This window comes from Tachyglossus aculeatus, chromosome 6 (assembly GCF_015852505.1).
Source record: "Tachyglossus aculeatus isolate mTacAcu1 chromosome 6, mTacAcu1.pri, whole genome shotgun sequence".
Taxonomy (NCBI): Eukaryota; Metazoa; Chordata; class Mammalia; order Monotremata; family Tachyglossidae; genus Tachyglossus; species Tachyglossus aculeatus.
The window spans coordinates 19,980,657-19,994,424 of NC_052071.1; the positions used below are offsets into that span (position 1 = coordinate 19,980,657).

The 13,768-nt window shown below is 37.0% G+C and overlaps 1 protein-coding gene across 4 annotated transcripts in view; it reads left to right on the forward strand.

The window, feature by feature from the left end:
• THOC2 (THO complex 2) overlaps window positions 1-13,768 on the forward strand; it is an 83,050-nt gene that overhangs the window by 36,674 nt on the left and 32,608 nt on the right. For 3 of the 4 annotated variants that reach the window (XR_005451618.1, XM_038748468.1, XM_038748470.1), the window contains exons 10-18: window positions 714-869; window positions 1,748-1,920; window positions 2,515-2,710; window positions 5,759-5,803; window positions 8,830-8,871; window positions 9,279-9,409; window positions 9,507-9,608; window positions 12,639-12,723; window positions 13,645-13,738. Coding sequence is in view for 3 of the 4 variants with exons in the window: in XM_038748468.1 (XP_038604396.1) it covers window positions 714-869; window positions 1,748-1,920; window positions 2,515-2,710; window positions 5,759-5,803; window positions 8,830-8,871; window positions 9,279-9,409; window positions 9,507-9,608; window positions 12,639-12,723; window positions 13,645-13,738 (1,024 nt within the window). In the remaining variant the exon portion in view is untranslated. The remainder of the gene's footprint in view (window positions 1-713; window positions 870-1,747; window positions 1,921-2,514; window positions 2,711-5,758; window positions 5,804-8,829; window positions 8,872-9,278; window positions 9,410-9,506; window positions 9,609-12,638; window positions 12,724-13,644; window positions 13,739-13,768) is intronic. The other variant, XM_038748469.1, reaches the window with a different exon arrangement.

The following is a 13,768-nucleotide window of genomic DNA, read 5'->3' on the forward strand; positions in this document are numbered from 1 at the left end:
CCGTTGACCTTCCGAGAGGTACGAGTGATGAACAGCGCTGTAACCTCCCCAGCGCTTAGAACAGTGCTTTGCACATAGTAAGTGCTTAATAAATGCCATTATTATTATTATTATTATTGTTCTCTCACTACATATGAACCCTCAAGCCTTATAGTTCCTGATTTTCTTTAAGGAAACAGCACTTAAAGGGTGCATTAATTTTTTAAAAATTTTTTAGTGTTACAACCCAAACATTTCTAATAAGGTACGTGTGAATTATTTGATTACTTTAATAAAGAAGTTCCTTTTTCAAAAAAAAAAGCTATGCAAAATATATTTTTTTAACGTACTACTGTAGCAGATGCATAGTTCTTTTGAGAAAAGTATTCTTTATGAAGACTCATTTTGATAGTAGTGCTTGAAATATAACTAAAGTGTTTCAGGGGACAGTTAGAGACAGCTAAGAATTATGGGGGAAATTTAGTTAGGAAGCAAACAAATATGCTTAGGTCTTTCTATAAACAAGTGCAAATATTGATGGTATTTTCAAATTAGAAGATCATATTAAGGAAGCTCTTAGGAAAACTTAAAAGGTTTTGAGAGTTTTTTTCCATTTTGAGAAATATTGTGCAGATGTAAATCTTTGGATGGCAGTGCAGGGGCTGGTTATTTGGTGTGAGAACAAAAAGAGCTGGTGTTATCAATTTTTTCTGAATAAGCTGTTTTTATATTAGCTTCTTCCAGTGGATAATGCCATTCTTGAAGAACACAAACGAGAGATTGTAGAAGCTAAACAAATTGTTCGGAAACTTACCATGGTGGTATTGTCTTCTGAAAAGACTGAAGAGAAAGACAAAGAGAAAGAGAAAGAAGAGGAGAAGACAGAAAAGGTACTTACTGCATCACAAAAAAGTACAACTTTCGTAAGTAAATTGAATACCAGAAAGATATCCAAAAAACCTTTGTCAGCATTTGTACATGTGTTGTGTACACGCGACAGTGGCTGGCAGAGTGCAGCAGGGAGACCAAGTGCTATTGACATTTATTGGCTCATTGCTGAACCTGGATGGAAATGATGAGAGGATATGAGGACTAAAGCCCTGACATTTTAGAAAATGACAAGTTATGTGGGAAAATCAGGCAAACACCTGAGGACAAAATTCTAAGGAAGTGAATATCTTATCTTTGAGGAAAAAACACTTTTAAATGCCAGTTTGGCAAGTATGCGACAAGCCAATATGGGAGGGAGGGGGGAAAAGATTTAATTCCATGGGCAAACACAAGCAAGTTCCAGTTGAAGGGAGGGAAAGTCAGAACAGGGAGGTGTGGAACAAAAGACCAGGAGAAGAGCATGGCTTAGAGTAGTGAAGTGTAGATTTTTGAGACGAGTAGAAATGTGTATGAAGGCATGTAATAACTTTATTTTCTGTCTGTCTGAGGTCTTGAAAATAATTGGAAGATAGAAAGTGAAATTTAAGCATTTTGTATAATATAAACATTTTTCCTAAGCCCCCTTTTGGAAAGTATATTTGGGGATCACAGCCCTATTCAAATGTACTTTTAATAAATTATGACAGTTTTATTAGAGATACATTTTTTCAAATTTGACATAAATTTTGTACATTTTTTATTCGCTTAAGAACTCCAATTTTTAAAATGTCACAAAGTTTAGAAGGAGTATTGAATGTAGGTGATCAGGTTATATTTTGCAGAGGTAAACTGTTCGACAGTTGAGAAAATACAATTTACTAATGTGCTTTGTTTTCAGCCACCTGATAACCAGAAACTTGGTTTACTGGAAGCTCTGCTTAAGATTGGTGATTGGCATCATGCCCAGAGCATTATGGATCAGATGCCTCCATTTTATGCCACTTCACACAAGCCAATAGCTATTGCTCTCTGCCAGCTTATACATGTAACTGTTGAACCTCTCTACCGAAGGCAAGTTTATACATACCCTAATATGGAATAAGAAAAAAATGGATGGTAATGGCAATTGGCTTTTCATACTACCACAAATTCATGTATAATTCATTGTGAAAGAGGAGCAATCCACAGCAAAATTATGACTAAACTTGAGGCACAATCTATACATTGAGTGTCAGTAGCCACCAGTTTGTGGCCATGTAGCTTAGTGGCTAAATTATATTTTGCCCTTAAGATGTATTCCATACTTTCTGTTCAACTTCTGTAGTGCGATTGATCTGTCCTTTACTTTCTACTCCCATTACCAAGTTCCTGTTGTGTTTGAAACTTGTCTGAATCTGTATTTCTCTGAGGCTCTATTTCCCCAAGGATATTTTGGTAAGTGCTTCTCCCAGGTGAAAATTCGTATTCTCTTTCAAACCCTCATATATTTGTCATGAGAGTTAGCACGTGTCATCATAATATTATCTAAAATAATTGGGACACAAAAATTTCAGCAGCAGCAAGTTGGAAATAGGGGAGCTAAATATCAACTGCAATTAAATTTAATGAGCTTGCTGTAAGAAAATAGTCCTGAATTAGTTACATAACTCTCGCTTCTTTTTGTAGAGTTGGAGTACCAAAGGGTGCTAAAGGATCACCTGTCGCTTCTTTACAAAACAAAAGAGCTCCAAAGCAAGCAGAGAATTTTGAAGATTTGCGGAAAGAAGTGTTCAATATGCTTTGTCACCTTGGCCCTCACCTGTCTCATGATCCCATTTTATTTGCAAAAGTCGTGCGCTTGGGGAAATCATTTATGAAAGAGGTTAGTTAAGCAGAAGTCGTTTTTGTTTTCAAATAAACGAAGTGTGTTTTGATGTAAAGATTTAGAATGCAGTTGAATTTAAGAAAACTGTGGACTATATTTTCCATCCTATGGGAAACTTATTGAGCTTAGTACAACTGGAAACATTTTTGTTTGGATTGGCCTATCATCTAAAAAAAAATTATGCCTTCACAGTAGTGATATTTCTTCTTCAGTCTTTTGCCTCCTTCCAGCTTCTCTTGCCAGACCTTTTTCAAGTCTTTTCTATAAGTTGAAAACATGCCTGTTAATTATTTTGGAAAATTTCCTTGTCATATTAGGATCTAGGCATTTTTCTTGTTAACTGTTGCAGCAGTAAGTGTTGCTCATTTCAGAACAGGAAGAAGTTCAGAAGATTAATTCTGTTTACTCTGTAAAAAAAAAAAAATCCCCTACTTTTTATTTCTGGGCTTGTGCAACCAAATGCTATATGGTATTAAGGCTGACTTTTTCCCCCTTATTTCTAAACAAAAATCTTAATTTTAAAACACATTTATAATGTGAATAACACAGGGTGGTTTTCTTTGAAATGCTGTTGGGATATGTAGGATGGTTATTAAGGTGCCCTAATGTTTAAAAAAAAAAAAGATTTAGCCTTTTCACCTAATTGACATAGTGCGTAGCTTGTATAATTTGAGGATTTTAAATTGTAGAAGGGTGGATTGTAAGCTTTCTAAATTTCAAAAGTAGTACAAAGGCCATGCTACTCTGTTTCTGCTGAACTGGAATCTACAGTTGATTGGGATGCAGAGAAACACTAACCCTCTAAAACTCACCAGGTACATCAGATTTATAACCCCCTAATGTAATATATAGGACTTAAAAAAATGTCTTGTTGAAGCCTAATCTCCAGGATTTAAAAGTATTTCTCAGTTGAATGCTATTATTTCTTCCCATGTGTAACTGAATTCAGAAATTACTGAGGGCAGCAATAGTCTTGAGGTTGCTCTTGATATGCCACTTAAAATTACGACCTCATGAGGAAACTTGAAGTGCACTGTGTGTTAAGATAGACAAGCACATCAGTGAATAAAAGCATTAAAGAATATTTTTGTCATTACAAATTGTATCTTCGTACATTGATACAATTCCAAGCAATAGGATTTGTATTAGTGGCTTCAATGTTATCTGCCAGTCTTGAGTTCCATTGTAACTTCACATTGTTAAACATACAGATATTGAAATTCTTGGGTTTACAAAGGTCCTGCTTTAGTCACTTTGAAAGAAACAAATGATAGATTTGTTTTATCTCTGTGTAAGAAGAAAGTCTATGGTTTGAATCCCCTTGCTTTATTAGTGAGTGGCCCTCTCTGAATTACAAATGATTGATTTACTGAGACTAGTGACTATGAGTAACTTGTAATAACTTTTAAATTAAAATACTTTTTTATTGTATCTGTTAAGTGCTTACTATGTGTCAAGCACTGTTCTAAATGTTGTGGTAGGTACAAGTTAATCAGGTCAGACACAGTCCCTGTCCCACATGGGGCTCACAGTTTAAGCAGGAGGGAGACTTGATACATTAGTCATTAGCAGTCTTGATAGATCACATTTGTGGAGAGTTTAATTTGTGCAGAACTTGGTACTAAGCGCTTGGGAGAGAATAGTGCAATCAGTGATTTACTGAGCGGGTTAATGTGTGCAGAGCACTGTATTAAAGCACTTGGAAGGGGACACTATAACCGAGTTGGCAGACATGATCCTTGCCCGCAAGGAGTTTACAATCTGGTTTGGGTGGGGGTAGACACTAATATGGTTATTTACATAAGTTTTGAGGTTGGGGTGAATCAAGTGGTAGACATTGTCCCTGCCCTCCAGGAGCTTACAGACTAGTGGAAGTGCTTACCGTAACTTCTGTGAAGAGCCTTTTTTTTTTTCCATTACCAGAAATACTTATTAAGGGCCTAATAGTACATGCTCTCTGGGTATTTTTCAAAGTAACTTCACTAGAATATCTTGGGGGCGGGCAGGGACTGTAGGTCAACGTTAGTAAAACTAAGCTTCTAACTCTAAAAACCAAAAAAACCTCAAAATGGCACAGTTATGAGCCACCATAAAAGAAAAATTTGTGCACTTATATTTAAGGAGAGGAATGAAAGTGGATGAGAGGAACTGGCCGTTAAAACAGAGGAAGGTTGAGGAGGAATGTCTCCAGACATTCACAATTTGTTTGCATTTAATTAAAATCCACCTATTTACTAATCTCTGTATTTAATCAGATATGGGTATTTTTAGTCAGATATGGGTGTGCAGTTCTGTTACACTCTCCCAAGTGCTTAGTGTAGTGCGTTGCATACAGTAAGCAGTCAGTCAGTACCATTGGTTAAGGCCATTTCACCATCATCTCGTCTCATCCCCAAAACAGCAAAGTTTATCAAATTTGGAAGACTGGTTATCTTTTAATAGAATATCTCCCAAGGATGATAAATTTATTTTTATTAAGTGCCCAATAATGAAAATCAAATATCAGGTTTTTAGAATGGGGTGCTAAACAGCTACCTCTTTGCATTCTGTTTTTTATTTTCTGTTCACTGTATAGTCCTGGTTTAATTGTGAAGAAAATAGGTGATTCATGAGGTTCACTGATTTACAAGAAGCTTGGTGTGATAACCAAAGCAGAGCACAGATCTAAGTTGAACAGGGTCTATTACAAGAGTGCATCCCAAAGAGAGGCTAGAATATGGATTTAGTTCCATCCAGCGTAAAAGCTGTGTTAAAGCAAAATAGATTGGGCAAGAAGAGATTGTGTTTTTCAAAGAGAACACCCAAAGACTCTGGTGTTTAGCTTGATAAACAGGACAAATCCAGGTCAGACCACGGGTAGGTAAGCAGCATGGTATCCAGGAGCCCAGATATAATTCCGGCACATTTTTCACCCTGTTATGGACTAGGAAAAATGTATTTATTGAGATAGTGGCAAGTTTTAGTATTTAGACTATACAGTTTCAGTAAGATTCAAAGTGTTATGTTTCTGACAAGGTTGAGGAACATTAAAGTTGTCTACTTTAGGTTGGAGCGGCGAAGAAACATGTCAGCGATGACAGAATGGTTCAGGTAAAACAGAAGAGCTACGTTTTGATGCATTGCTGTCTGCATGTTCTTTTGTTAAATTAGGCAGTATTTTAACTATTTAGAAAGAATAGAAGTAACTGTAAATTGGTTTTGGGAACAACAAGTTGATTAACCATGCTGCAAAGTAACTCCCAAGCTATTAATACTGCTCATCTCTCACAAATTTCAAACTTGACATTCAAAATAGCCTTTCTGATGTAGCCTCCCTTACTCTACCCCAGAATGCGTGTACCTTTTGATCCAACTGGTAGATCCTAATTTTTGGAATCCCTTCCCACATACAGAAGTAGTCAGCAGTTCATACACTCTTTTTTTAATGGTACTTGCTAAGTGCTTACTCTGTGCTAGGCACTGTACTGAGTGCTGGGGTAGAAACAAGATAATCAGATTGGGCAGAGTCCCTGTTGCTCAAGGGGCTCACAGTCTGAGTTGGAGGGAGAAGGATTTAATCCCTGTTTTACATCTGAGGTAACTGAGGCTGGAGAAGTTAAGTGACTTGCCCATGGTCACCCAGAAGGCGAGTGTCAGAGCTGGCATCATTAAGACCTCAAACTGAGATTAGAACCCGGGTAATCTGACTACTGGGCCCATCAGTTTCCACTCGGCCATGTTGCTTCCGCAAATTTTGAGCTGCATTTCTGGGAATTGATGTGGGCCTAAAGATTTCTTCTGTGACACAACTCTAAATGCTAAACTTTCTGCTCCTGGGATAAATGAGGCCTAAAGAATGTAGTAATATTTTTTGTTCGAGCCACTGGGCCATGCACTTTTTGTCCCTCTAGGGAGAGTCACACTGCTTTGACTCTCCAGAGCCAGCAAACGTGTTTCCTGAGCACCACCTTCTAATGCTGCATTTGTAGGCATTAGGGAGTTTCTGAGCTCATGGGCGTTAAGTGGGTTTGATCAGACCGTCCTTGGATATCCTAACCCTAAGCTGTTGCGAGGGAGGAAATACTTCTAAGGGCTCATGAACTTCCCGTTGACAGTCTGTGTGCTACAAAATCACTGAGTGATGTTGCACGCCAATGAAAAAGTAAGTGTTCTGTAGAAGAAACGTGGATTCCTAATCATATTTTATTTCTCTTATAATTCCTTCCCCTTTCTCATTTTTCATGAGCTTCTTCCATGCTGTCTGTTCAAGCTCACCAGCTGTCCGAACGCCTAGCAGCCCTAGACAAATTCTTTGAATGAAACTCACTTCCACCCCACAACTTGGCCCCCAAGTCTATCTCAGCAAGTTTGTGTTGGGTTGAGAAAAGTCATAGCAGCTACTGTCTAGAGTCTCTTTTTTTTTTGTTTGTTTAATGGATCAATAATTCTTGATGATGTGGGACATGGGGTTCTAGACATCCCCTTTTAGGAAATCCGCACCTTTCCCCGCCAACTTCTAAGACACATCCAGTTCAGTTGAGTGCCTGGCTGAAGCATAAAACAGTTCCCTAATGCTTGAGAAGTTTCCTAGACCAGGAAATGCTGGCATAAAGTGGACTTTTTGAGGGCAGCATGTTTCCCAGGGTTACTGAAGTGTTACCCAAGAATATCCAGCAGGATTCTTGGCTCCCTTCCACTCTTCCATTTTCTGCTTGGTTGTCCTAAGCAATCTGAGATTCTGAGAGATCCCCACAGTGTAGCAGCATTTTGCCAAACAAATGGGAAAGGCACCCTCTCCTCCTTTGTCCTACACCCTGTTCACTGTTGAGCTCTTGTGCAACCTTTACCGGTAGGAGACGGACTTAATGTGAAATGCTTGGGAAAATGCCTCTCATTTTATACACCTTGGTTCTGAACTTATTGAAACACTATCCATCAACTTAAGGAAATGATGTTATTGGTAGGTGTCTTTCCCTTTGGACACGAGTCTTCAATATCTCTTTCCTTAGGCATTCTGAATGCTTCTAAGACCAAGGCCTAGGCTACAAAGCCATTATGGGGTTTATCCAGGTCACTAAGAATGAGTTAAACTCTGATGTTCAGTTTTCCACAAACACTTATGACTTCATTTCTTTGGCAGTGTAGTTTGCACAAACAAACAAATATCCTAAAACCCCCATAAAATAATTTTTAGCCTAGAATATATGTGTCAGTTTGTGGGTTTGATCAGATGAATAATATGGTATTCATTTTCCTTATTTTCATTTATTCAATCGTATTTATTGAGCACTTACTGTGTGCAGAGCACTGCACTAAGTGCTTGGGAAGTACAAGTTGGCAACATATAGAGACGGTCCCTACCCAACAACGGCCCTTCTTTTGTGGGCCTGAGCCATGATTTAGGCTTTCTTTTAATAACATTATTACTGAATTAGGCTCTTTGATACCCTCATATATGTAGGCAATTAGTAAACCTCTCCGCAATTGATAATAAAACATGTTGACACTTATTACCATTAATGTATTCCAAAAGGTCTTTATATTTGAATCTGAAAGCAGTCACTTCTCCCTACTTCCTATCCCTCCCACTCCCCAAGAGAAATCCCAAACAAGTAACCTCAGTTCGCTTTTGTGAGTGTTGTAGGCTTTATTTTCAGTGCTGCAGGAAAAAAAGTAACACAGAAATGGGGTAGGAAACTCAATTGAGTGCACTATAAATGAAAATTCTGCAAATACATGGATTCAGTGTATAATTTCAGTTCATCCGTGTTGGTGTAAAGTGAGGAAATTTATTTTCAGCTGGTTTTAAAAGTTGAGTAATGAAATGAATGAGAGAATATTAAACTTCAAAAATGCATGGAACTGAAGTAACATGAGACTAATTTGAGACGTGCAGCATCAGATGAAGTAGCAAATTTGAAGATATTAAGAAGTGTCTTAATTTGGCAACTCCAGTTTGAGATATGACTCTGTTAGCTTCATTACTGCCTGATGTGGATTTTCAAAGTCCACGTAGGAAAATTTGGAAGGTGTAAAGAAACAGAGACATATAATGAATAATAAGCACAAAGAGTGAAATAGCTTTTTAAAAAAATACCATAGCACATTTTGACAGTAAAACTTTTATTTTGTTTTAGTTTCAGTCCGATGGGAGCAAGCAAGAAGATAAAGAGAAAATGGTGAGTCTCAAAGAATAGGACATACCCATTCAAATTGAAATTCATATGTTCAGGTAAAGAAAAGTGATATGTTATCTTGGACACATTTAGTAGAAGTAGCTGATAAACATTCTAAGATTAACACAATGATTTTAAAATAAATTCTATTTATAATGTAATGTTTGACTTGTCCATGGTCATTTTTTAAAACTTTATTTAAAGTTTACTGGGAGTCTTCACACCATTTCTTCAGTATAACTTGCTGAAATTTAAGTCTTATTGCTACTATATTAAGTCATTTTAGGTCATTAGATTTTCCAATACACATAGGAAGGTCCACAGTATCATGGGTTGGTTTAAGGAGGGCATAATTTTGCATGAGCATTCGGTGTACACTAAAGCCCTAACTTTATTTTAACTCCTCTTAGGAAATTTTGTTTAGTTGTTTGCTTAGTATTACTGACCAGGTGCTACTTCCGTCTCTTACTTTGATGGACTGCAATGCTTGTATGTCTGAGGAACTCTGGGGCATGTTTAAGACGTTTCCATATCAGTATAGGTAAGTAGCATAACACTTGCCTTTACTTTTCACTGAATCCTGTTTTTTTATTTTAATATTTAGTATTTTTTACCCACTCTCTACTTTCCCTCCTAAGGTATCGTCTATATGGCCAGTGGAAAAATGAAACCTACAATAGCCACCCACTGCTTGTAAAAGTTAAAGCTCAGACAATAGACAGAGCCAAATATATAATGAAGTAAGTTTTGCTATTTGTTACAAGAATCAGAGGAAATTAAATTTAGTAAGGTTTTCATTTTCTTTCAAAGGTACCAGTGTGAACTGTACATGTGGTGAAGTCAGTAACTATTTGCCAGAGATGTTCCATATTATGCAATACCACAATTTTGTCATGACTAAATAATATGGTAAAGGATTAAAAAAAGACGTAGGCATACTCTGCCAGCTAACTTAATGTTCAAAGAGTTTTCACATTTGTAGGATTTGTTTTATCAATTGCATGATCTTCAGATTTATGTAAGTGATGACTTATTTTGGATGTGGGCATCTTAAATATTGCTGTAAGTTAAAATCCCTGCTGAATTGCCAAGAAGAAACTTAAATTGATCATTTTCTTTATGATTCTGAAGCTAACCCAGAATTTTCTCTCCATAAAGCAATATTATAGGGCAGATTTTATTTACTGGAAAAATCATACAGAATTGTACACATGCGTTTTGGAGTTCTGTTAAGTTTATTTTTTGGTTTGGTTTTTTATTGACCTTTAAAATTTGAATTAGTTTGGATTGCCATCCTTGAATTAGTTGTGATATTTAAAGTCCAAGTTTAGTAATAACAGTAGTGGTATTTGTTAAACGTTCACGAGGTGCCAAGCGCTATACTAAACACTAAGATATATATAAGTGGATCAGACACAGTCGCTGTTCCATCTGGGGCTCACAGTCTAAGGGGAAGGGAATAAAGCTATTTAATCCCCAGTTTTGCAGATGAGGAAACTGAGGAATAGAGAAGCTTATTGACTAGGCCAAGGTCCACACAGCAGGCAAATCGCAGAGGTGGGATTAGAACTCATTCCCTTTGTCTCCAAAGCCCTTGTTCTTTCCATTAGACCACTCTGCTAATCAAATCTAACCACTGCAGTGGGCTTCACAAATGACTGTTTCTTTCGAGAATGATCTCAGATGAAATAAATGGTAGTTGTTGCATTTTGGATTTTTTCGTTAAATGATATTGAGTGCTTACTATGTGCCAGGTACTGTACAAAGCTCTAGAGTAGATACAAGTTAATTGGATTGGACACAGTCAGTGTCCCACATAAGACTCACAGTCTGAATCCCCATTTTACAGGTGAGGAAACTGGGGCACAGAGAAGCTAAGTGACTTGTCCAAGGTCACACAGCAGTCATGTAGTAGAGCCAGGATTAGAAGCCAGGTTCTCTGACTCCCAGGCTGCTCTTTCCACTAGTCCACACTGATTAGCAGCGTTTATGTTGTTTTTGTGTGCTGGACAATGTCCAGTCCTCGGGTAGTGACCCGGATAAAGATTTGTCTAGACTTTTCCCATTCAGAGTCTGGGTCCTCAACTCTTACAGTTGCAAAAAAAAAAAAAAAAAAGTAACTTTCTGGTCGGTCCCTCAAACATATGTAGCCTCTTCATTCAGGAATTTTTGCCTGAACTTTATTCCTATAATTGGGCTTGAAAAGTTGTAATAAAACAATTTCAATGTTCTATTTAAATTGATTCCAAGGCAAGTAATATTTTAGAGTGTGCTACAAGGGAATACCTTTAAGATGATCTAGTAAAGCTTTTAAGTGAGTACACCATTTTTCACTGTCTATCTCAGACTTTCTAAACCACGTAATTGTCAATAAATCACTAGAGGGGCTGCTCTGCTGCCATAATATAGTGGCTTGTGTAGTGGAGCAGAAACAATGACTACACATCTGTGAGTTGAATATTGGAATTCCGAAAAGCCCATGAACTGCTACAATTAAAAATGAAGACTCTAGGATTGATTGGACCAGGTAATTTAATTTAGATCTTTGGTTTTGAAAGTTATATCATTAAACTATAGCTTATTAGACTTTTAAAATGGAAAAAAAATCTGAAATTTCATCGTTAGGGATAATTTAATCCAATCCAAATGGTTAGTCTTTTTTAAGAGCTTCCAAGGTTGAAAATAGCAGAAAGGTAATCATTTCTAATACAGCCACTTTGTTAAAACCCATAGAAAACCCACCAAACCATAAAGGGCCTCACTTGGAAAGTTTAAATAGTCTTTTAGAATAATATGGCTACATATAGTCGGTATAATTTCAAGCAAATTAAAGATCAAGATAGGTTACAAACAAAACTATTAGAGATATGCAGATGAAGTAGTCATTCATTCAATTGTATTTATTGAGCCACTTACTGTATGCAGAGCACTATAAAATCGCTTGGGAGAGTACAATACAGCATTAAACAGACATGCTCCCTGCCCACAGCAAGCCAAGTATTGGATTGTAATGCCTTGCTCCTAGGAAGGATGTCAGAAGAGAAAATTCTTGGCAATGATATTTAATTTTTTGGGTAATTGGAAGATGGTGATATGACTATTTACAGATAATTGCCCAGTAAATGCAATTGATTGATAAAATTGGATTTAGAGGAAAGAGGAAGAAGAAGTTTGGCGTATGGGAAAGAGCCTGGGCGTCAGAGGACTTGGGTTCAAATTCTGACTCTATTTGCCTGCTGTGTTGATCATGGACAAGTCACTTAACTTTTCAGTGCCCAAAATGGGGACCAAATATAATAATAATAATAATAATGGCATTTATTAAATGCTTACTGTGTGCAAAGCACTGTTCTAAGCGCTGGGGAGTTTACAAGGTGATCAGGTTGTCCCACGGGGGGCTCACAGTCTTAATCCCCATTTTACAGGTGAGGTAACTGAGGCACAGAGAAGTTGTGACTTGCCCAAAGTCACACAGCTGACAATTGGTGGAGCTGGGATTTGAACCCGTGACCTCTGACTCCAAAGCCAGGGCTCTTTCCATTGAGCCATGCTGCTTCTGCTCTCCCTCCTACGCACACTGTGAGCTCCAGTGCTAGTATAGTGATTGGCATAGAGTAAGCGCCTGATAAATACCGCAATTAATATTAAAAATATTTTTTTCAGTTTAATAGTAGCTGGTAGTACTTACTAGTAGTAAGCATCAAAGGTATAAAAACCATGGAAAGAGTTTCTCAAAATGCACTCTTCTTCCCACCCCTTTTCTTTTATAGGCGCCTGACTAAGGAAAATGTGAAACCTTCTGGAAGACAAATTGGAAAGTTGAGCCACAGTAATCCAACCATTTTATTTGATTATGTACGTGTTGAGGTTTATGTTCTCTTAAAAGAATATTAGACTCTGTATTAATAAGAGGAAGGGAGGTTCTTGCCATTCTTGAAAATTATTTATATCTTAGAGCAGAAGTGTATGTGCCCAACTTGTTTTTTACTTTCGTAGCTGTAAATACTTTTTATGTTTGTCTCCCCCATTAAAGTGTAAGCTCCTTGTGAGCAAAGTGCATGTCACTTTGTTTTTCGGTCCTTCCCAAGTGTCTGGTATAGTGCCCTGCTTCCAAAAGGGGCTCAATACACACTTCTGCTTCTTGGTAGTGTAAACCTGATGTGAACTATGGCTTTGGAAAGTGAAACATTAACTCTGCGGTGATGTTGGAAATAAAACTAATCATTTACCACACAACAGAAGAATTGAGTAATTTGTTCTGTTGAATTAGCTTTAAATGATATCATTAACATAGCTGTTGTTCATTTGATTATTTGATTTTATTGCAAAAAAATGAACGTGAATATGCAGGATATTCAGTGTTTCCTGTTAACACCATTCTTCTTTAGTATAGAAGGAGTGGGTGCAGCTCAGGATTCTGGATTAGGAGAAAGTGACACATTATTGCTTTCACGGGTAGAAAGTAACATAAGACTAACTGCTTTTTCAGTAATTCCAGTAACAAAAACATTAAGCCTTTTCAGATTTAATTTCTGTTTAAAATGTGTTCTTTGACTTTTTTTAAAAGATAGTGAAATAAAACTGAGTTTTTTCTAAACTATAAAAATGAAAATCAAATGGCACAATTAACATTGTGTTTATGGAATAACAAGGATAATCTGTGACCCAGTGATATGCTAATCCTACTTAGTTGATATTAAGCGAATCAATTTGATAACTACTTTTAATTCGTCCTAATTAAATGAGTTAATCTTTTTCTATTCTGCTCTTTTACAGATTTTATCCCAGATACAAAAATATGATAACCTAATTACACCAGTAGTAGATTCTTTGAAATACCTCACTTCATTGAACTATGATGTCCTGGCTTGTATCCTTTAATCCAAATTGTAGGTCCAAG